Here is a 24,429-nt window from a genome sequence, read left to right as displayed (position 1 = left end):
CTGTGACCAGCTGAGAAGGCTGCTCCCACAGGTTGAACTGAGCTTGACAGTCAGCTGGAGTTTCTGTGGGGCCTTTGCCTCTCTGCTGTGTAGTGTTTCTGGGCTGACAATACAATGAAGGTTTGCAGTTATCCATAGTTACTCTTTTTTGAAAGCATTTTTTAAAAGGCAGCATGTCTGGCAAACAGTATTTCTGCACTTTAACAGCTACAAATATATTCAGTAATGTATTATGGTGGAACTATTGCTCACAGTGTACTTAACAGTACTAAATGCAATGAATTCTTACTATTAAGATTACCAACTTGCACTTCAAATAAATGAGTCACGACTTATCAGAATAAACTTTTATTTACTGCTTTCAGGATTCTTATTTTATACTTTAATGTATGCAACAAATACTGCTACATTCAAATCTATACAGATTTTCTGATATATCATTCGTGTTTTACAAAACTGCTTATAGATTTGGGAAATCTGTATAAATTACCTTTATTTACATGTAGTATTCTCAGCCCTAGCAACCTAGTCAAAGAATAAAACAAACTGGGATTTTAAATATCCCTTAAGACCCATTACAAGTTACATAATTTACATATCTTCATAGAGAGATGTGCTACAATACCTTCTTGCATATTTCTGAAGACTGACTAAACAGAAACTTGCTAGCCAAAGCTAGATGCTGTCATTTCCTCCGATCATATTGGTAACAAAAATTTCAAATTACAGCAAGCTGGGCATATCAATCAATTCTTTTTCTTTTATCATTAAGCTGACTAATCTTTTTAACCAGCACTTGCTCAAAAAAAACCAAAAAAGCATTAATATTAATACAAAATAATACCCACATTTACAAAAGAAATCAAACTAATATTTATATGACAGGTTGATCTACAATAAATTGCACATTGTTGGTTATGACTTTGGTTATATTGTATTAACAAATTTGGTTTCTAGACTAACAGTGGAGAAACAATATAAAAATGCAGCTATAGAAATTAGCATAACCTGTAAACATATTAAAGAACCAAATTCTGCCCCTGGTTATATGTGCAAAACTCCCCTAGGTTTCTGAGAAGTTTGCACACATCAGACTGCTGAACTTGGCCCAGAAAACCCTGTAAACATGTTCTTTATTGTTACATAGTGCAATACTGCAAGAATGGATAATAAAGGCCTCTAACTACCAGTAACTAATACTCTGTGATACTCATACAAATTTTGCTTTAAGATTAATTTGTTGCAAAAAGGCTGAATTGAAAACATTATCCATTGTTGAACTACAAATTTATCAAAAAAAGTGAACACTCAATAAACCAACAACAGTATACAAATTCTGACAAAAAAAGATATAATTTCTCATTACTATTCAGAATTATGCTGCTTGTGTCTTATAAAAAGTCCCGATTTTGTTACATTGTCTTAACAAAAGCAAGTTAGAAACAGAAATAATAAAATAAAAAAACCTGTAAGCAAGTCAACGTTCTGCAAACTGATAGCTGATAACACCAACAGATGTTCTGCAATGTTTTATCTAATATGCTGAATTATAAGGTGCTTTGGGCAGGTCTGTAGCAAATAGCCTGAAGCAGCACGGATGATATCTCATTACATGAAGTACATATTTTTAACTCATTAACAATTTCAGTCATTTCTCTCAAAGCAGCAATTCAAATTTACATCCTCTGCAAAGATTTCTTCACAGTCTTACTTCAGTAGTTTACTGCAGGACAGTCTGTCAAATACTGTAAGAAGAAGCAACTGTTTAAAAACATTTTAGCTGTTGACTTACTTGGCACTGGCCCATCCAATGTGTGTTTTGTAGTAATTATCAAAGTATACAAAACTGTGGAAATGGCAAAATACGTTTTCAAACGTTAGTGAATTTTTAATACTTATTTTACAAGTGATACTATGAAGATTGAATACTCATGTGACTAAGTAAAATGGTAGTCCCTGGAAAATTCAAATCTGTAAACCCTTGAAATGAAGTTGCAGCACTGGACCGTTACAATTTATGTCTGTGGCTTAATCAACCCCATCAAAGCCCTGAGTATTTTCAATCGCTAGAAGAAGTTTATCCCATAAATCTTCAAATGAATCATACGGGGGCAAATCCAAGCGATTAAAGCTGAAAAACAGATGAAAATTCTTAAGTATTTCATCATTAACTCAAGGATATAGTTTACCTAAACTAAATACTTACCAGGTATGAGCTCTTGGCAATTTTTCAGGGGTACCCCACTGTTCAACTGTAAACAACTGTGGTCCATTTGAACCTGTAGGGAAGAGTATTTCAGTTCTTACCTGAACATATGATTCTTTTCATTAGCATTACAAATCATGAAATACATTGTTCTTTTGTCATCCAATTCTGACCTCTGCATGAATCAAATACAGTACATGCAATAATAGTCAATAATTTGAATCTACTTGAAGTATTTCTTGGTACATCTTAATTTCAAGAGACTTTTGCACCTTAGAGTCAGAAGTCTAAGACCTAAATGCGTATGCACAGCAATTGGCATTGAACGCTTCACATGGAAGATAGTTTTATGCTGCATATGTTTTTTGTGTGAAAATGTAGACATATTTATCACAATGTGCCAAATTACAAAACCTAGCAGAAATTATTCAATGTGTACCTTTACCTAGGCTACAGCAGAGTAGAGCAACTGAAAACTTTTTGAAATGCAGCAGCCATATGTGTAACTCCACAGACTCAGTGACCTTGTGAAATGAACAGATGCACCTGAGGGAACTAGCAACTGCAGCTCCAACTACACCTGAGTCTTCAGCAACTGTTTTACAGTATGACATACCTGAAAGGTTTTTAAATCTAATAAACTCTTCCCATGTGGATGGGAAAGGCCTTTCATAACCATTTATTTAAGCTACTGAAAGCAATTATCTGCAAAAAGACACTGTAGTACAAAATCACTATGTTGTCAGAGAACAGGAGATGACCTGTGATGGTGGGTGCCCTCTCACTTCTACAGGGAGGCCACCAATACAAATAGGAAGCTCCCAAGATGGAGTGGCTCTCTGCCTCTAAACTGGAAAAGGCGAAACACGTTTCAGACTAAAGATGACTAGCAGTAATGCTAATATGTTGATCCATGAATACAGCTAAGGTATATGGCTTAAGGTACTCTACACAATACCTAGAAAATTATTGTGGTTTTAAAACTCAATATGAAAAAAAGAGAAGGTGACCATGACTCCTCTAAAATGAGTCTTTTGGTTTGTTTTTTATTACACAAGTTACACTTGTCAATAAAAAATATTTCATCTGTGGTTTTATGAAGGCATGAAAAAAAGTATATGCATAGTCACATTAAAAAGAAAGGATAATACTATAATATGTACTAAAATACATAGCACACCACCAACAAACAAGATTAATGAACTCAAAGTTGTAGAAGTGGATGTGGAAGAAGATAACCAAAACACATAAAAAACAAAGCAACAAAATACACAATAAATGATACATCCCCAAATTAAAACAAAACAAGTGGAGAAAATCCTCCCACAACTGCTCACATACACAGAAAAGCAGGAAATACCAACGAATGCACAGTAACTATACTCTGTATATATACAGTGAATGAATTTGACAGATGAGAGCAGACACTGAGCACATAAAATATTATCAGGAAGATTGATATAGCAGTAGCTGTGGGAACACCTCCAGCTCCATGTTTGTTCAGCATGGAAGGCTGGCTAGAGAAGGCAACTAGAAAGAATGCCTGGAAGAAGGACGAAGCAGAGAAGTAGCTCTACAACTGACAATGCTTTTTACCATGTGATACAAAGATAAAACTCCCTTTTCACAACTAGGTGTGAAAAGCCTGTATTTTAGCTACTCAACTACTGAACTAGAGGCTTACAAGGCAGGGGTAGGGAGAAGACAAGAAATAGAAGAAATCTCATCTGTTTTGTCCCTCTGTTCTCAAACTTCACACTGTATTTTTTTAAGAGCAGAAATTCCCGGCGTGGCCACAAGAGGGAGACGTGCCGCTAGGAAGCGAGCCTCAAGAACGAAAGCAGCCCAGGCGTGGGGCACGACAAGCACCCTTCAAAGACAAGCAGGTACGAGTCTGACTGGGACCATTACTGGGATTTAGCGAGGGTGGCATGCTGGCCACAGTAAAGAAGAAACGACTGTAAAAGAAAGAACCAGAGCGCTGTGCTCACTGAATTGTTCACTAAGATTAAACAGAGATAGCAAAACTGTGACTTGGCCAGAAGGCTGCCCAAGGATATAAATCCCTGAGCAGAAAGGGGCTAAGAGATTCAACAGTTTCTTTCCATCATTCCTTCCAGGATTTTGTTTATTTGTCTAAAAACGCTTCCAGAGGCAATAGAATTCCTATAAAGTTCCATGTGCTGCAGTTCCAAAGCAGTGCCCATGGATCAGGTGTGAGAGCAGACACCTGGCTCTGCTCTGCTGCACACACCATCCTCCTCACTGGTACTCAACTCCTTCAGTGATGGAATGGAAAAAAAAATAATGAAAATAAAGAGAGGGATAAACTAGTCTAGCAGAAAACTCAATAGCTGATGGCAGCTGAAAACAGGTTTCTCACAAGCATCCCTGTCCTTTGTGGGCTGTCCTATCTGCTTGCCCACAGACTTTCCACAGCGGGCCAACTCATTTTAGCACTGCAGTTTGCTTCCCACTGCCATCTGCTTGCTTCAGTCTCTCTCCTGTGGGTTTGCTATTTCTCTCTTGGCTCATGCTCAACTCACATCATTTCAGTGGTCCACTTCAGAGTATATCCTTACAAACAGTTCTAACTGTGTAGGTGTGGCTTGGGGGCAGATAAAAGCAGTTTCAGAACTCATGAGAATCTGAAGTTAACTACTTATGCCACCATGTCTTTGTAATAGTATCTTATGTAACAGAATTTTCTTCAAGCTCACCAACGTGTGAGAGATCTTCAGAACTCATTTTAAAACAGAAATTAAAAAAAAAAAAAGGTAGTTTAAAGTCAAACATCATTAAAATAGCTGTATCATATTCTCAGTTAATTGTGAACACAATCTTACGTACTCACCATAAAGCTCAGCAAACCCATTCATAGGTACACGTGACGTGCCAGTAACAAATTGTAGTAATCTTATTCTCTTTTCAGAATCCATCATTAAGACTGCCTGTGTATGACAATGATTACAATTAAAGGCTTAGTTGAAAGGTTTTTAATTAAAGTTTTAAGCTAGTAGCTTTATGCAACATACTTTCAACCCCTACTGTCTGTGAAGTTTCCTGATATTATCAACTAGCAACCAAATTCCACTATTTTATTAAATGGAAGATTGTAACCTCTTCAGTGTAACTATGCCACAGAAGGCTACACAATAATATTTAACCCCAAACAGTTGGTATTTTTAAAAGGCAAGTTCTCAGCAGCCTGTTACATTCCTACCATGCATCTCATTCAGTTTTCTTATTGTCTTTCTCAAGATTTTCAATGTACAAATATTTACCCAACTACTGATGAATCAACTACATGCTGACCTAACATAGCTGAAAGGGAGCATCTTCTGAACAGGTTTAAGTAAAAAAAAAAAAAAAAAAAAAAAAAAAAATCTTGCAATACCTTCCAAAACCACTGTATTACTTGATGATTTATACTGTAGCCATTTTTGTATTTTGTATGTAGTTTCCAATCAGCTACATCCACATCTCCCAGTCCACACATCAGTAACTACATAAATGAAAAAAAAAACCAAGCAATGTTTAAGTGTGTAACATTAAGTTTCATTATTATTTGTTTTCTTTTCTATGGCATGCTTACCTCCAACTCATTTTCATCAAAAATTTTAATCAGATCCTGAGGTATTAGTTCAAAAAAGCCCTAAAAAACATAACAGAAGCTTTTAAAATCAAGTTAGTATTATTTATGCATTTTTGTTTACATAGAATGATATTTGTGCGTTACAGAAAACACAGCTTAAGCAATATATCAAATACAGGTGTTTGAAATTCAGTCATTCACCATCTGGTTACAGGACCTTTAATTCTGCCTTATTTCACATTTTGTTACCATGCTGTACCGAATTATCAACTCTGATCATCATATATGTAATATCACTTATACAAATAAGAAAAAACTAGCTAGTTTCATTTAATTCTTTTAGTCTGATTCCATTTTCATTTATGCAGAATTCATTAAACAATTTGCATTACCAAAACAATTTAAGACAGAGAAAATTCAAAGCTGACATTGCAAAGTGCCACTACCTTTTTTATAGTTGTAACAATACTACCACAGACCTTTAGGATGTCACATTCTAAAAAAGCCTGTCTTAAGATTGGATGCAACAAATTGTACGAATCTTTTGTTTTTAAAATTATACCTCTTTAAAGGCTGCCATTTGTTTCTGTACTCTGCTCACAAATCTCCACTGAATTACAAGACTGTGGAAAAAAAGTGAATATTTAAATTAAAAACAATTTATACGCAGTCAACACATGGGCTTGATTCTTAGAGAGGCTATCCAGAGAGATACCTTGCACAGTGACCACTACTTACTGGATGTAGTCTCTCTTGTTCTTGTTGGTGACAACTATTTCTGATCCTCCACTTTTTAGTTCGTGTTGATGAGTCTAGATGAGGTATACAGAATAGGTCTTATGTAAGATATGTACAACAATTCATGTGTTAATATTAAGCAATTCAGCTAAATCTTGAAGAATGTAGAATTTGAAAATTATGAGAAATAGTACAAGTTTCAGAGGTTGTAGAATAAATATTTTTTTCTAATATTTCTCTAATCATTTAGAGATGCCAGATGACAGCATGTTAATCTCAATTTTTTATTATTTGGCTACAATAAATGCCTTAAATTTGCATACAGGTTTTCAGTAGTACTGGCTTCACTAACTGCATTTCAGTGAATAAGTTTGATCTGCAAATATCAAGGAAAAACACTTACAGAACAATTTCAGCAATGACCTCCTGTAAATATGTGAATCTACACATATATCAGTAACTTTTTTTTATATCAGTAACTGATTTATGCTATCAGAACCTCAGTAGACAAATGTCAAATTTTCTATTTCTAACCGATGTAGTATTTCAGACTCTTAAGTGGAATCAATTTAGCTACACAAGACATCAAAGGCTATTTAGCCTACTTAGATCTTCCTGGCACCTGTAATTTAAAAAACCTTTGGTATTTCTATGTATCTATCCTGGACAACTTTCTATACTAAACCAAAATAGTTTATTCCATAGTTGTCTTGAACAGCTTCAAGAAAAACAAAACAGAAAACCCTATTATTACCTCTGAGAGAAAAATTTATGATTCCAATCATTTCCCTACGAGGGCATCTTTCCCAGCAAGTCAGACAAAATCAGTTTCCCCTCTACAAAGTAATGGGACCATCAATTTTTTAGTCTTAGCTGCATTTACAGCAACAGCCACATTTCAATGTGAGCGCTAAGAAAAAAGTATAAGATACTGTTTCTAAGGCTGTGCTCATTTCCAAGTCCTTGATCACATCACATCCTGACTAACAAAGGACAGCATGAGCATGTGCCAGCTAAAGGAATTAAGTTGAATAAACAAACCAACATGACTGATGGTCATGATGGATTTTTTTTGTTTGTTTTCTTAATACCGTACAGATGGTATTAAGCAACTATTCTCATAGGTCAAATGTTTTGTTTTACATTTTGCCTACTCTACTTTACATATGCATACTAACCTGTCCAAAAAGTTCTTCATCAACTATAAATCTGAGGTCCAGTTCCGCCGGATCATTTTCAAGAATCCATCGCAGAGAATTATAATATTCACTATCCTAGAAGAGAGAATTGCAAGTTTAATGAATGAATACAAGAGACTTACTTAAGTAGACACAGCAAAAATCAGCGTTTCTTAAACAAATACAACTAAATAAAAGAACTCCTAGTCTTCTGCAGACTGAGTGCAGTAGTGATTTCATTGTACTTGCCCATCAAAGCCAACAACAAATACTTCACTCAATACTGAAGGCAGATTTATGTTTCAAAGACCTTGAAAAGCAGATATGTTGGAAAGCACATAGCAACGAAGCCTTAACAGAGAAGTGTAGAGCTTAAAAAAAACAAGGGAGAATGTGGTTTTAAATATATATACACACTTAAAAGTAATTAACTATATTTAAGTTTTTTATTTCCATTTCGTATGTGATACATTCTCCAAGCATGAACTATAGATCAGATTTTCTCCTGTTTTTTTTTCATTTACTTTCATCAGTATTCTCACATGGACATGAGAAACTGGAACATAATGCTCCCTTTCCAGATAGGTCTGTTGTCTTTCTACAGGAGAAACTCCTCCTTAAAGCATCACAGCTGTCCAGGACAATGATGGCTAACATTTCAGTGCCTGGTGGCACATTTAGTTTTAAAAGAACTGTGCCAGTCTAATTAATCTGGTGTGAAAACATCACATTGGAATGAATGGTTTGCCAACATCAGGTTCACAAACTAATGTAATGCCTAGCTGGTAACTGGATATCTGTTTCCCTCAAGGCATCATATCCGAACTCCCATCTTCAGTCCTAAAGCTTTGATGGACACATTCCTGCTACACTAAAGCTTGATAAAGCAAAATGACCACATAAAAAGGCCCTTCAAACAGGATGCATAAGCTAGTAACTCACAAAAAGGCTGCTCTAATTTAAGTGCATGGGGAATGGTGTCAGTTCGAAAATGATTGTATTTAATCATTAATATCTCAAGTTCAAGAGTCAGTGAGAAATAAATTTAATTTGTTATTAAATTGTGTTCCTTAAAAGCACAGTTACTGTAAGCATCAGGTACAAAGAACGGAATAAATAAATCCTCCTTTTTTCTTTTACCAAACAGCTACCATGCAGGTTAGATATGGAAAGGTATTTTTATGAGCAGCGGCCTCTTGTAATGGGCACAGACAAAAAGGAAGTCTCTCTTCACAACACAAACTATCATTAAGCTTTTTTATACATAAGTATCCAACAGTCATAAGCATGAAGTATTGTCAGCATAAACCAAAATGAAAAGAAAATTAATTCTTGAAAGTAGGCAAAGTCCTTTGCTCATCAGTAGCGTGACACACAGATCATAGAAAGTTACAACTTGCAATTCTGGAATAGTAAATAGAAAATAAAGTTGTCACATTTCCAGCTAAAAACGGCTCTGTTACAGCTCAGTGAATTCCACAGTCTCAAATAGTCTGTACTGAATACACAGGCTCTACAACTGTACAGAACTACAAAGACTTCTGAAACTCAGCATCCTCAGGACTAGAAATCACATGTATCAACACTGCAATAGGACATCACAGCATGTTCTGAAGTCATGTGTTTTAGACATGTCTTTCATCTCTGTTTTTATTTTCCCTTTATCATCAGACAAGACTTCAGAAACTTAGGACATGAAAATTAAGATATGCACTATTTAAAAAAAAAGGACATGACAAAAACTATCCTATTACTCAGAAGCACATAGTAACTATATTCAGTATTCTCATGAGACAGCAGAAACAGTAATAAATACTGAATAAAAATTACTCTACCCAAAACCACTCTGGATAATACCCATTATCAGGGGAACTAACTAAATTTACAAAAGATTGTTTTTTCTCTAAAAATACTATGCTTTATTAGTAACTACAGTTTTCAGTCTCTGGGAATACAGGTAATATGTTACTTTTTAACAATCAAAATACACAAACAAACATAAGATACAAGTTGACATGGAGATTTCAAAGCTGCTAACGCTTATATTTATTTCTACGTAACTTTCTGTCTAAAATATTTTCAGAAACATCATTGAATTTAGTCAAGTTTTTCATCAATTAATTTAGACCGGAGTCTGTCTTTCATTGAAAGTTTCAATTCCTGTACAACTTAGGCTCACAGAACAGGTATCCTAAAAATTCCCTGAATTATGCATTTTTAATCTTCATAATGTCATTAATTACAAGTATGAAAAATTTAACATGAAATCCTAATATACACAATAAAGTAAATTACATACCACAGACTCCATGTCATGAAGTGTGATTGGCTTTTGGAGCATCATCTTGTAGAAAGGACGAATGAAAAATGCTTTAAAGGAGAACAAAAATATTGAACAGTAGGTAACAACATTCAAAATATGCACAATATTAATCCAAGTATTGTATTAAGTAAATACCAACCATCCAAAAGTTTGCCATGGTAAACAGCCATTCCAGCTACTCGACCTATAAACTTGAAATAAGAGAGATGATCTTCATTGCACAGTCCAGAGTTCGGGTTGATCTGCAGAGTATAATTATCTCTGAAGTGGAGGGGAGCAGAAGGAAAGAAACAAAAACACAATTTTTTTTTTAAATTGCAACAGTTCAGCATTCACAGATCTGAAAGACATCACTGATTAAATCAGGTATTACTTTACATGAAGTTAAAGAAAAGTTATATTTGGATTAGTAATTTCCTAATCCAAAATTAAATAATACTCAACAAAAGATTCTATTAGCTTAGCAGAAATAACACCATAAATTATCATTGTAAGCTACAGATATACACCACATAGAAGTGCTTAACTCCTATTAAAGTAGTTTGAATTATTTTGTCAGCATTATCTCTTAAATACTGCCTCTGTTCTGAAGGTAGTAGATGGCTGCAGATGTACGTTTGTGCAAGCAAAGATGAAAAGGCCTACTGCTGAAAAAAACAAAAAAGCAGGTTTTCTTTTCTCAGTACTCTTCTGCAAAACTAGTATGCACAAGATATTTCAGTTATTATCAATTAAATCCTTCAATATAGTTCAGAAGGGAGGAGAAAGAAAGAATGAGTTAAAAAAGAAAAAAGAAATTAAACTAATTCCATTTTTAAAGTATATAGGAGAGATACAATGGAACTGCCTTCCCTAGTACTCAAACCTTCTGGAACTACATAACTTACGTAGCTGAATACTCGAACAATCCATAGTAAGGATTAAACATCTCCTTAGAGAGAAGGAAGAACCATTCCCTGGCCACTCCTCCATAGTCTAAACCTTTTTCACCATCAAATTCAATCCAAAGTCTTGCTTTAAGGAAATCTGCTCTCTTCACAGCTATAATTCTTCTGTAAGAATCTTCAAGGATTGTTGTGCGATGAATTTTCATTTCAAATCTGTTTGGAATATCACTCTAAAAAATGACAATGAAGAGGAAAACAGATTAATGGAACAAATACCAGTGTCTGTAAACAGACAAAAGCAAATCCTTGTCTTAAATACTGTGGAAACATGTGATTGACAAGAGGTTCTATTTACACAAAATTCAATCAGCATGGAACACTTCAGATAAAGTTCTATTGATGTAGAATCCCAAGAAAATCATGTTAAGATAAATTCTTGTTAATAATAGCATATGCTCAGTTCTGCATGCACTAAGGTATGGAAACTTTTAATTCATCACATTCTAAGCTTGACTGGAAAAAGGAAACAAAAAACCACCACCACAACACCTCAGAATTTATAAATAAAATTATTTTATTATATTTTTCCCTGATTGATTTCACTTATAATATTTAATTCAGTACTTTAATTGTAAGGGGTGGTATAGACGACAAACAAGCATTCCTAAAATATTCAGATAAAAATCAACTGACTTAAAATTTGAAAACAAATCACAATGTTCCTACTATTATATATGAAAGTATTTAAATTAAAAAAATATTCAAGGAGATGATACTTGCTGCTGAGTTTTCAGAGATAAAACATTGCTTCCGTATTAAAATCACTATATGAGAACAAAGTATTTTCTTGATTTCACTTTTTTTCAGCCAGTTCACTTAAGCAACTACTGCAGGCAAAATTGAGAAATTCAGTGAAAACAGGAACAGGAAATTTCAATCCATTTTGCACAATGACTACATTATGATGGTGCCATGAAACTCAGTGTAGCTCAGATTTTAAATGAATTTTTGAATGCAGAAATGCTTAACTGAAGGACAAATAAAGGAATCTGTCTTTAAATGTAATGCCTATATATAGGCATATATATATAAATATATATATACCCATCCAACAACAGTTTGATCCAAGCTGCAAACAAAAAATAATTAATTGGGATGAGAGAGAGCGTTATCTGTCTTTTCCCAAACTGTAAAATAATGTACAGTACTAGATATCAAATTTACATAGCATCTGAAATATACAGGTTTATTTCAGAAAGCTAAGAAGCATTTTAAAATAAAACACACTATTTTTAGTTGCAAATCACTTTTACAGAAAAAATGTTCAGACAATTATAGAATCTAAAATCAAATTTAGATGATTAAAAAAGGTCTACAACAGCTCAATCTCAATTTAAATCAATCCATTACCTTAATTATCATTTGCATAACTGTCAACATTTAAAAGACAGTGGTAAAGTATGCTTTAAAATCTGCGTATTTCTTAAATTGCTCTGGTTATACTGGATACTTGAGCAGTCTATGACTTCTCAGGTTGAGATAATGACATTAGAACAAACAGTAAGCTTGCTGACTGTGAAAACAAGATGCGTATGTAATTATGTAAGATGTACACGTCAGCTCAAAGTGCATAGGTTTTAGAAAGGCTAGAGATAAATTTGCGAGGTAAAAGGTGAAATAAAGGTGTCAATTAAAAGTCAACCATTATATAAAACATCCCCAAGGACACTAAATTTGATGGCAGTTGTCCACAGATGTTTTCTTATATGAACAACCAGATGCCAAGTGTTATAAATACAACAGTCACTGCCAGTTCAAACTACAGTTTGCAAATCAGATTTACAAACTTAACATTTTAAGGCTATAACAATTTGTTACAGTCATCCAGCCTGATCAGATTTCTATCTGAACAGTTTAAAATCTATTTGAGAATTCCTCTTTCCACATTCTGATTTCCAAAAACTATTCCATGCTATGACAATGATTTTCAATCTTTTCTGTTTACAGCCTACTTCAGTGTTGAGTTTTTAACCTTTTAAAATTTCTGTTTCCAATTAGATTACTTTCAGTTTCATGCCTCATAGTCACAAACCCTACTGTTAGATCAAATGGCAGTCGTAAGCAAGTTAATCAAGCTCCTGCTTCACAAATGTATGTGTAATCAGACAGTCCTTCTACATTCTCTAAGCAGGTCAGAGAAATACAATTTCTCTTCCCTTTAACCCATGCTTCCTTTGTGTAGGGGCATGCATATCTTAACCTTGTGCTGGGTTGCTGCTGATTACTAACCTGTTTCTTCAGTTTCTTTCTGAAGAACTCATACTTCCGCTTATAGTCCCTGGAGTAAGGCACAGCCTTTGGAAAAAACAAACAAAACCAAAAACCAACAACTGAAAACGTGTTCTAGGTATTCTAACAATTAATGTAAGAAACTGGTCTATATTTGTGAAGCATATACTTTTTGAAATTCTGAGAAAACAGGAACACTTTTTTTTTTTAATAAGTATCAGCAGTATTTTCAATTTATGAATATATGGACAGCTCAAAAAATCTGAAAATTACTGTTTTGTTCAAAACACTTGTACTGATCATAATTTACCCCACACAGAATTTATCCCACACTTTCTATTAACTGATGTAACTGACTAAAATCACCGACTGGTCACAATCAAAGTGATTTAAATGTCTTTGATGACTTTCACAGTGTTTAGTCTTTCCATGCTCTATCATGAGAAACCTGGCTACAAACACCTCTATTTTCCATGGACAGAGAAGGTTGTTTACATATGTGTGCTATTAATAAACACAGATATCAGTTGAACACTAAAACCCATTCTATAATTATAATGTGTACTATCTTTGCAATTAGTCCTGGTAATTTTGCACTTCAGATAAAGTATCAAGGCCAGATCATTATTTTTCACTTAGAAATGAATTTCATTCCCTTTACAGACATTTTCTTTTTGAACTGATTTTTATTTCTGGTGTTTAAAGACCACTTCCAGAGAAAACCTAATAAGTCTTTAAAGAAATAAATATGCCTTGTTCAAACATCTTCAAAGTTTCATCTTGTAGATCTGATAAATGATGAGAGCTTGTTTGGATTCTATCAATCACACTCTTGAATAACATATAAACCTATAAGGAAAAGCTTACTGGTCCAGTTATTGCCACGTTCTGCAGTCGAGGATCCTCCCATTGTGTTTTCTTGGTATCTGCAAGGTATTTCATAATTATTTCCCTTAACTCAGACAACAGTAATGAAATGATGAGTGGTGAGAATATTACATTGTACATACTGTGGTTTATGAAGAATATTCTTCCGTCTGTGTGTGTTCTCTCCTCCCACCCCGGCTGTAAGGAGGAGATACTTAATTTATAATCACACAATTTGCATAGAACACAAGGTCATCAGCAGTTATAGGAATTGCTGCCTGCCCCTCCCATCAACTCTTAACTACAGAATTCAAAATTTAGTTTGTTGTTGTTGTGATTTGAAAAACTATATTTTCTAAAGTAGCAGGCTGCATTTTTTTCATGTACAAATTTAGATAGTGGCTGTTTAAATTAAATTGTTATACCTGAAAAACGAGTAAAATTTTATACTTACTGGTAATGGCCCTAGATCTACTGGATCTAGGGAAGTCTTTCTCCTCAGATGAGCAGGAATTTTCAGTCTTGGATCTTCCTTTGAAAACAAAACAATCAGCATGTTAAAATTGTTTTGAGAGTTTGTTTTGTTTTGCTTTAATTTTCTTTTCCTCTTTGTTACTGACCACGTAAAAGGCATGCCTAGTAACAACAAGATGATTGTTGCATATTCTACAGCTAGGCAGTTCCTTGAGGATCATCAGTCTTTCACTAGTTTACAATCATCATCTTTTAATCAAATTTATTTAAATCCTCTCACTTTTCTATGTGTATATACATACACACACACACAAATTCTTCACTTAAATCAGTATTGGTATAATTGAGTAAATCTTTCCATGTGGTTTATGGAACACCTGGTTTTATTTGTTTTTTTAAGTTTAGGGTTTCTTGTTTTGGATTTGGGTTGTTTGGGTTTTTTTTTGCAGGGAGAAATGGAGAAAATATATTTGTGTTAAATGATTCCTTTCCATGATTCCAAAGAAATAAAAATTCATTTGGAATCATTTTCATATGTTCTCTACATTTCCCTTTCACCTAGCAGTAATAGTGACCTACCCTTCAAACACCTAAGGACATCTATTAGGAGAGGCTGGTGATAAGCAGTACCACTCAGCAGAATCAGAGCTGAACACTCTCATCCATACTGTAGCTACACCTGGCCTGCTCCAGGAATTCACAGCAATTTGCATCGTGCACTGTAGGATGTGAAAGACTCAAGGCAATGGATTTCTTGTTGGAAGATAGGATTACAAAACCGACCTCTGTTAACAGTGCATATAAAAGTGTAGAACTGTAATAGTTTAACAGCAACATTATTTAGGAGATGCTCTACACTTGCAAAACTAATTCCCACGTATTCCTGTGTATGATTCCCATACACAGTATTTTCCTCCTAAGTTAAACTTTCAAGTGATAATACAATTTGTAAAATTCATGACATTCTACTCAAGAAAGATATTTTAAGTTACTCAGTTTTTTGTTTTTTTTAAATCATATATGTTCCTTAACAGACATGACGCAGCTATCTTGCTTGAATAAATGTGCCATAATACCTTCTCTTACTGACAATAAATCACATTCACATTTGTAGTTGTATTTTCCTTCTTGTGTGTGTGAGGTGAGAGAGTTGTTAGGTTTTTCCTTGTTTGTTTGTTTTGTTTTTAAATAAAGATGCTAGTAAAGAAATGTTGAGACTGAAGAAATCTATGCAAGTTTGCTGAAAGCAGGAAAGCCTAGACTTGAGATAAACTAAAACTTCAGTCCATGAAAGCAGCTATCATTACCCATGTTGTAGTTTTGGTATTGTGGTCAATAAAGAACGGTCTTCCATTAGGTGCATGCCGAACTTCCCAGCCTTTAGGGAGAAATCCTTGCTCCATTTCAGGCTGCTGATTAGAAGACTGTTGTGATGAATCACCTGATGTTGCTTGTGGCTGTCTTGCTATAGAAGTATTTTGTGCAGTTGGCAACTGACCTGCTTCCATAGCAATCTACAGACAAAAAAAAAACAGAACAAAAATAACACTAATAAAGAATGTCTGTAGAACAATGTATTTTATCTTAATATTTAGGTACTAATATTTCTTGATTCATGAAAGCAGTTTTCATAAAGGAAATGCCAAACAGTAGACAGGTTTGTTTATCAACAACATGACTAACAATCACAGATTAGGCTACCAAAGTTGAAAGATGTTTTTCAGGCTTCCCCAACAGCTATCACATTCCAGAAGGCTTTCCTGCTACACTAATCGTAGAGTGACTTACCATAAATACTGCTGTTACTAACTCCAGTTGCACTCCCTCAGATTTTTGTGATTTGTTATCAGGTTATGCCTCTCACATGTTTTATTTCAAAGAGATCTCTAAACTTAACTCCTATTATGTGAGGTGTTTAAAGGGTTTCATATGAATGAAAACAGTAATTAGAATACAGAAAGTACCTGTACAACTGGTTTTATCCAAGTAGTAGTTCTGGAATTGTGATCTATGTAATATGACCTCCCTTTTTCATCTTGTCTTTCTTCCCAGCCTGGCGGTAATCCAGATGAAGTAGGCAGTAACTAAATATTAATGATAACAGAAGAAGAAACAGTTAGGAAAATTATGAAACTGACTATGAAATGGCTTTCCCTTGCCAAATTAAAAAAATAATAATTAACAAGATCTATGATTTTCCATGGACTGGAGAATTAGAAAAGTAGTGTTTAAATCCTTACTGAAGTATCAAGTGACAGAATTATTTTATTTATTTACTTTTAATTCAAGCTTCTCATCCAAAAGGATTAAAAAGACTAGTTTATTTATCTGCTTTAGACTTGGCTGATCTAGCCTAGTACTTCTGGCTAGGAACTCATGATTTTGCAGCATCACCATGAAAATGCAACATAAGGACAGTTGTGTAGCCTTTATTATAAAAGTAAATGATTTTAGAAATGGTATTTCATGGGAGAATCATTTCCCATAAGCTCTATCCACGCATTAAGTAATCTTAACCTGAAAACACGAAGTTGGAAGATGGAAGCTTCATAACCGAACTTCAGACTAGACTCTGATAACTGCAACATTATCAGGAGAGCTGCCAGGAGCCCATTATACATAGCTAAAATAAAATGTTCTACGTCCTCCAACTTCTGTGCTACACAAGCCTCTGATCAGTACATATGTTTTGAACTAATGTTTTTGGATGATGACATACCACTGGATGTGCAGGCTGCTCTTCAACTCTGTATGTTTGCAGACTACCTCTTCTGCTGGAATGATTCTTGAAATAGCAGAGAAGAATGGCATATTAGCTATTATTGCAGCTTTAAGGACAACAGCAAACTGTAAACTATGATTATCACACCTTAAACTGTTACAGTTTTCATTTTGAAAATGTTATTTGCTTTGAAATGACCTTTTAAAAAAAATTTTGTAAACTGATGTTTCAACACTGTTAGTAACACTGTTCACAGCATCCACTGTAACTTCAAAGAAAATTAATAAGACACTTGAAAAAGCTCTGAAAACCCTAACAATAGGTATTTTGGCATTTAAAACATCAGTTACTTGCAAACAGTTAATTACAATTGAATTTACATTATAGAACTCATCACATTATTTTGTCAGTGGACTACAGCCTATGAAACATCAGAGTCAACACAAGTTTATTTAAATAAGACATGAAAGACTGCGATAATAGCTTTCTGAAATAGGTGGTTCAATTACTACAGTTTGTATTAGCATACAGTTTGTATCCCATATTTCTGCCTAGAGCTACTTTTTATATCTCATCTGCTACAATTAAGCAATTGTATTTCATCCTCCTCCAGAAGTTTCAAGATTACTTGTTCTCTATATATCTGTGCATCCTCTTAGGATGCTTCAGAGAACTCCTAGAATATTTCAGAGAAAACAATTGATTTTGTGTGGTTTTTTTGTTTTGTTTTATTGTTTGTTTGGGTTTTTTTGATTGGTGGTGGTGAAGGGATGCAAGACTGTTGTTCTAGCTGGCTGTTACAAATAACATGAACATCTCTTTCTTCCTTTACATAGGCTACCCACCAAGCAAACAGAAATAATGATTTTCTTGGTATCCATAGGATGCTGAATATGTAAGTCTTGTGACTCTACCTTCACTATTTCCAGAACCTTAAGATGTCTTTGTAAAATCTTACAAAAACACAAGCAATTTACATTCAGGTCACATTTGGAACGGCAACTTCAGCATCACAAGAGTTGGTAATCTCATTTAAATACTGACATCTTATGCATCATGTGGTCTGGGTCACCTCTGCAGGTTTTCCTCAATGAATAGCGGATTTTTCAAGTCATACATTTATACATATCAGTTTACAAGGCCATTTGTGAAGGCCAGGTTTCATAAGACAGCTAAGCCTATTTAATTGCTTGCTGCCACCAAAAAGACTCACTCATTGCTGTGTGCTCCTGCTGTTTTCCCCTTGCTAATATAGCATTTTTCAGACAACCTAGGGTGCTCTTTTAACTTGCTAAAACAGCAGAAAACAGCACTGAGGAGAAAAAGCAGATAGTTTTCTGCTGGGCTAGTCAGCTGAATAGACTTACAGGAAGTTAGACAGATTTCATAACTGGTGCAAGATTTCAGAGCTGTATGAGCGAAGTCTCTTTTTTATTGCTATGTAGTCATCAAGTTTACTCAGCCCAAATCATAGAACCTTATCCCAATATTTGGGATGAAAAATGAGTTACCTTTAAACTTGTCCTAACAGAAGAAGTTAGCAGTATGGATCTATTTCCCTAGAAATAAACATTTAGGATGATTATAGACAGCTTTCTTCATCTGCACTTTTCAGCACTACTCAGATCAGCATGATGCTGGAATAAAAGGTAGATTTAGATTCTGAAAAACAGTTAATGCAAGCCTCAGACTCAGGCAGAAATTCCTGTTCTAGATAAGTAAAGCGGGGAATAATAAAATCTTTGCTTGTATAGTAAAATTACTCTTAAATTCTTAACATTTGAGATGAAATTAAAAATAAAACAGCTGATACAAAGAATTTATTATAACAATTTTAACAATGAGAAAAAATAACTTACAGTGTAGGCTGCTGACTGGCCAGTAGCTGAACTTCCAGAAGTGGTAAGCCTGGTATTCAGCTCTTCTGCAAGATGAGTCTGTATATCACAACTGTTCTGTGGCACAGGTATTTGAGGGTTCTCATTGCTATATAAAGTTGCCTCATCTTCAGTTATAATTTCCCAGCTCTTCAAAAAGAAACAAAGAAAAAATATTTTTTAAATAGTTTTACGTTATAAATACTTAAAATAAGCTTCTTGACTAGAGGTGAAAGCCTACTTGCATTCCAGAAATATTTACATATCATTTTTACCTCAGGAGAATCTCTGCTGTCTAGATTTTCTGTATCTTCTGATATCTGCCGCCTATGAGTGAACGCGTGCTGGGCCTCCAACTGCATGTTACCAATATCTGCTACAGCTACATTGTCCCTATTGAAAAAAAAAACCATCCATATTAATGTTTTACCTTTCAACAGCAAAAAATAACTTTACAGTTGTTTTGGATGCAGAAAGTGAAGCAGTCGTGAGCCATACAATTAACGTGACCAGTAAAATTAAACAACCAGATAGCATTTCAAGTATTATTTTTTGAATGCATATGCTAACGGACAAAATCTGTAGTCTAAAAAAGAAAAAGAAACAACAAAACACCAAGGTAAATATAGTCACTGCAGGGAAGGAAGAACCAGTCTTAGAGCTGCAAAATAATCTCCGCAGCATTTCTATATCATCTCTTACAACTACAAGCAGTTTCAATTTGAACATAAGCTTCCAGAGAGTAGGAAAGATGTTTTGTAGTTAAATGGACCACTAGTTAATGACCAAGACATATGGGCTTGAATGTTCAGATGTGGAAAGGTCTCAGATCTAATTCTCAAAGTATGGATTTTCTAGTTCTTCCTGCCTTCAGTGCAACTAGAGAAAATTGAAAACTAATGTAAGGCTCAAATCTTCCGGCCAAAAGACATACTGAGCAGTTGGTCTTTTCCACTGTGTTCTTCTGAATTCATGATTGACATAATAGGTCCTGCCAAGGATGTCTTGTCTTTCTTCCCAGCCTGAAGGCAGTGGAGGAGATTCCTGCTGCTGCTGTTGTGGCTGGTTAGAAGCATCCGGTTGGTCCAATAAAATCCACCCAGGCTAAGAGACACAATATTAACTGCTTTTAATTTGCATTACCAAAGTGAAAAAGTATCCCAAATTACTAAATTGTCACCTTTTTAAGGTACAGTTCTACTATATCTTAAACCACTAAGATTGGCTCTCAGTTTTGTTGTATCTCTTAAGAAACGAGAGGACAGACTTCTGCATGAATCACTTTACTCTCAAACTCAAGTTCTTGAAATGTAATAACAAAAAGACATATGGAAATACGGCAATGCAGTATAAGAACAAAACTGAAGTCTAATGTACATTTTTCCTTTTATGGAAAAGAACAACAACTACACTCCTTCAGATAGAAAAACTATTTTACACTGACTCACAGCTGTACAGCAAGACATAAGCAATCAGGTCTAACTGCTTGTTTCTAAAAATATTTGGTTACTACCCTTAATAGCTGAAGACCAATGTTTGCTAGGTTTCTCAGCAAAAAATATATATTCCCACCTCCAATTCCTCGGCCTGTTCTGTGGTTTCTTCTTCAGATCCATTGCTTTTAGGTAAGTAAGTCATCTTTAATCTAAGGTGACCTTTAACTCTTGATTTATGGCTGTAGAGGAGAAAAAGTGTTCTTACTGTGCACTTGTGAAGCTGTTACAAAATTCAAAGCTAAGTAAGTCCAGCTGCAGGATTATTTTGAATTTTCTCTACATAAACTTGACATTTTATGGTTTCAATTAACCAAGTTCTATGATGGTATCAGCTTTAAGACTTGGGAACACACCCCAAAGTGCTAAAAATCTAAAATCAAGTGATGTAAAATTCTTCAAATTACCTTTTCTGCTAACAACATGGCTGAGAAAGAACTACATAACCCATATCTAGAAAGTGTTACCTGAAAAAACACTGACATGCATTTTATGAATTTTATCTCCATTGCTCTACATTGCTGATTGAGGTTAAAAATCTAAATTTAAAAACAAATACAAAACGTGTAAGACTAAAATCAATACCAAAGTGTTCTGTATTTTATCATTGCTTGTTTTCTTAACAGGACTTTTAACATGTGAGCAGCTTTTCAGTTTAAGCTTTGTTATGTAATTAAAGTCATATGAAAGTTTATGAGAGGCAAGCAACAGACATCTTTTAAAGAAAGGGAGAAAACAATTTCAATTTGAAAAAGAATTTAAACAAATGCTGACTTTAGCAGAACCACAAATATTTTGCTCCATTGAAATTCAAGTTTCTGTGATGAAAACATGAAAATGTAGACAATATTTATGTACATACAAGAATTTACATAATTGAATTGTTTGGATATGTAAGTTAGAATTTATATGTGGTATTTACTAACCTTCTTGGATGAAGAACAAAATCCCTAAAGGTATATGGTCTCTCCATACTTGGATGTTCTGTCTGGAATAAGAGAAGTTTTTTCAAGAAGTTTGTATCATTGAACATTTGTTGTTTAGGAAAGCTATCAGAAATTTTAAATCAGTTTTTTAAAGTCTATGTAACTTTTTACATTTGAATTACGTGTTCAGTTAAAGCTCTGGCAATCAAAGCCAACTTTTATTGTAGGAATGAAGTTAATTTCCCAGTTCAAGGAAAAAAAAAGAGCAATGAATCTTTTCAGGGTGTAAAATATACATACACACATCACAGTTTCTAAAGCACAAGCGTAAGGAAAAGAAACTGTTTAGCCTGAAATCGGTCGTTTCTCAATTTACACATTCAAAAGATCTGCCATAACTTTTTTTTCCCCTGCTTTGGTATTTTTCAAATATTCTTACGCAGAACTGATGTGAAAAGCTTTGGGATTTGGCAAAAATGAAAATCTTTAAAAAAAAAAATGAGAGGAATCCACTCTTGAGAACAGCTCTTCTGATTCTTGAAAGTGAAGTTGCTCAACAGAAAGAAACACAGAAATAAACAGACATGATTTTATATTTATAAATATATATCCTGGGTACAACTACAGAAATATACATGGAGGACCATTACAGAAAAAAATGTATATTTTTTTCTGGTTAACAAATATTTATCATTCAGCTGCTGTTTTGCAATTCCTACAAAACCAGTTAATTTCTTACAGTACTGTGTGTTTAGGAACATTTGGAAATCCCTTTTTTCAAGTCAAAATTGATTTTGCTTTCTCAGCTGTTTGTTAATTCTGGGATCTAACTCTAGGCTCTTGTTAATATATTTTAACCATTTCCAAAAGTGCTGTACAAGAGAAAAAAATTGCACTTGTTTGTAGAATTTTTAATTGAAAAAAAAATGCCAGATGATGCAATTCCATAATGATATTTTCAAAAAAATGTCTAAAAAATATCAATATTTGATTGGGAAGAAGCCAAAAATTCCAGGACATAAGGTTAGCCATTATTACATTAAAGATTTTAGAGTTTTTTGTTTTTTTTTTTAAAGGCCCCTGTCTTTGTCATTCAATCTTGCTGAATATCTACTGTACTGAATCTCAGAAAGAAAAATGCTATCCTATATAGCAGACATTTCAGTGTAAGTATTAAAATAAATACCTCTCTGAAAGTAGAATGGAATTAAGCTGTCTTTTTTTTTTTTCTGCTATGCCTGCCCAACATAACACATTAAAATGCTATGGAAAGACATGAGAGGAAGAAAAAAAAGGAGAAAATATATGTTTTGTAATCATGCTGCTTATTTTTCAAAAACAAGAATTGCCTTGGTTCAATACGAGGTTAGCCTTTAATTAATTAATTTTGGTTTTGGATCTGTTCACTATCTCACTGCAGAGAGGACTTAACCTCTTAATGTACCCATGACTACCAGCCCTTCTTAGTTATAAGCAGTCTGCATTCACACAGCACCAAGGAAAACAAGATGAGAACCAAAACTATGTGCAATAATGAATTTATAATATAAACTGATTTCATTTATCCAAAAATAATTTTATTTATCAAAGATGCACTTACTTTTGTAAATGAAAGATTTTGTTTCAACAACAACAAAAATCCACTTATGTTTGGGCCAATGAAGCACAGTAGATTTAGATGGCAAAAACAAGCAATTGGGAACCATGAAGATGGAAACAAAGGGGACAGGGAAATGCTGACCTTTGAGGAAGGTAAGAAAATGAATGTGAAAATACCCAAGTGAGACTACATAGGTCTGGCTAAAAGCAATGCACTAATATGTGATGCTGCTGCCCAGCTTCCCATTGGGCAGGAAGAAATAACTTTCTCCAGAGGGACATCACAGCTACTTGTCCCTGAGCAGGGTGCTGCGACCTCACATCCTGCCTACAGCAGGAAGCAGGACAGGTCTGTCAGTACTCTCTAACATTTTGAAATATCAAAAAAAAAGAAAAGAAAAGAAAAGGAAAGGCTTACTTATTTCAGTGTTCTTGGTGATCTTCCCTGAAAACTAACAATGTGCTTTGCAAAAGGAATGCAAAAATGTACAGATGTACGGAACAAGGCTAGTTCTGTTTTCCACTTATTTTCTTGTGCATTTATTTGTGGGAATAAGAACTAATAGAAGTAAATTTATGTAACATTCAAAGCAACAAAAAAAGACTTTAAACAAAATATTAAGAAATATGATAATTATCATAATCTCTTCTTGTCTTTAAGACAGCTTAAAATCTTTCCTTTTTATTTTTGAAAAAGCTACGAGCACTTCTAACTCTCATAGCAGCAGAAATCAATACCTACATGCATGTTAAACTACTTTTTTTTTTTAATAAACACCAGCAGTAAACAAAAACACAACAGGAGAATTCAATCACTTACATCATCGGTAGGGTTTACTTCTTTAGGTGACTAAAACAGTTCCTTACAGAATCCCTTTTCTTTTTCACATTGTTAATACAAAACAAAAGAACAAAATACCAACCGGTAACTGATAAAGGGGAATATCCACTTGCCCAAGGAAATCATCTCGAGTCTAGAAAAAACACAAATGAAAAGCACAAAAAATTTAAAGTCACAGTGTCTTAGAAACAATACTTCAAACCCCTGATAACACAGTAAAGCTTTTTAAGATCTTCAAGACAGAGCTGAAGCACAGACAAGAAAACTTTCTGCATAGAACAAGGTCTGACTGGCTTGGTACCTGAGTCTTGGACAGTCTTGTCTTCTTTAAAATAAATGGCATTTGACAGAGCTATGGGATTTTTAAAATTATTATTATTTAAAATCAAATGGACTACTGCCAATCAAACAGAA

At 34.2% G+C, this 24,429-nt stretch overlaps 1 protein-coding gene across 4 annotated transcripts in view; it reads right to left on the bottom strand.

Moving 5' to 3' along the window:
- Nucleotides 1-306: 306 nt before the first annotated feature.
- The window catches only part of NEDD4 (NEDD4 E3 ubiquitin protein ligase), a 49,620-nt gene continuing 25,497 nt past the window's right edge, over nucleotides 307-24,429 (bottom strand). The window contains exons 2-25 of one of the 4 annotated variants that reach the window (XM_031616524.2): nucleotides 24,098-24,148; nucleotides 21,576-21,637; nucleotides 20,729-20,831; nucleotides 20,091-20,260; nucleotides 19,432-19,549; nucleotides 19,139-19,306; nucleotides 17,277-17,342; nucleotides 16,522-16,641; nucleotides 15,865-16,071; nucleotides 14,538-14,615; nucleotides 14,227-14,281; nucleotides 14,084-14,142; nucleotides 13,217-13,282; nucleotides 10,928-11,157; nucleotides 10,180-10,301; nucleotides 10,017-10,087; nucleotides 7,718-7,813; nucleotides 6,540-6,613; nucleotides 6,364-6,424; nucleotides 5,802-5,861; nucleotides 5,604-5,711; nucleotides 5,061-5,157; nucleotides 2,207-2,279; nucleotides 308-2,131 (exon numbers count right to left, since the gene is read on the bottom strand). In XM_031616524.2, the coding sequence (XP_031472384.2) occupies nucleotides 2,029-2,131; nucleotides 2,207-2,279; nucleotides 5,061-5,157; nucleotides 5,604-5,711; nucleotides 5,802-5,861; nucleotides 6,364-6,424; nucleotides 6,540-6,613; nucleotides 7,718-7,813; nucleotides 10,017-10,087; nucleotides 10,180-10,301; nucleotides 10,928-11,157; nucleotides 13,217-13,282; nucleotides 14,084-14,142; nucleotides 14,227-14,281; nucleotides 14,538-14,615; nucleotides 15,865-16,071; nucleotides 16,522-16,641; nucleotides 17,277-17,342; nucleotides 19,139-19,306; nucleotides 19,432-19,549; nucleotides 20,091-20,260; nucleotides 20,729-20,831; nucleotides 21,576-21,637; nucleotides 24,098-24,148 (2,418 nt within the window). In that variant the 3' untranslated portion in view covers nucleotides 308-2,028. Of the gene's footprint in view, nucleotides 2,132-2,206; nucleotides 2,280-5,060; nucleotides 5,158-5,603; nucleotides 5,712-5,801; nucleotides 5,862-6,363; nucleotides 6,425-6,539; nucleotides 6,614-7,717; nucleotides 7,814-10,016; nucleotides 10,088-10,179; nucleotides 10,302-10,927; nucleotides 11,158-13,216; nucleotides 13,283-14,083; nucleotides 14,282-14,537; nucleotides 14,616-15,864; nucleotides 16,072-16,521; nucleotides 16,642-17,276; nucleotides 17,343-19,138; nucleotides 19,307-19,431; nucleotides 19,550-20,090; nucleotides 20,261-20,728; nucleotides 20,832-21,575; nucleotides 21,638-24,097; nucleotides 24,149-24,429 lie in introns of all 4 variants that reach the window. The other 3 variants (XM_031616523.2, XM_090148836.1, XM_090148837.1) reach the window with 3 other exon arrangements.

The sequence above is a fragment of the Phasianus colchicus genome, chromosome 12 (genome assembly GCF_987193195.1).
Source record: "Phasianus colchicus chromosome 12, bPhaCol1.hap1.1, whole genome shotgun sequence".
Classification (NCBI taxonomy): Eukaryota; Metazoa; Chordata; class Aves; order Galliformes; family Phasianidae; genus Phasianus; species Phasianus colchicus.
The sequence above is the reverse complement of the archived record's forward strand: the minus strand, read 5'-3'. Positions and strand labels throughout refer to the sequence as shown.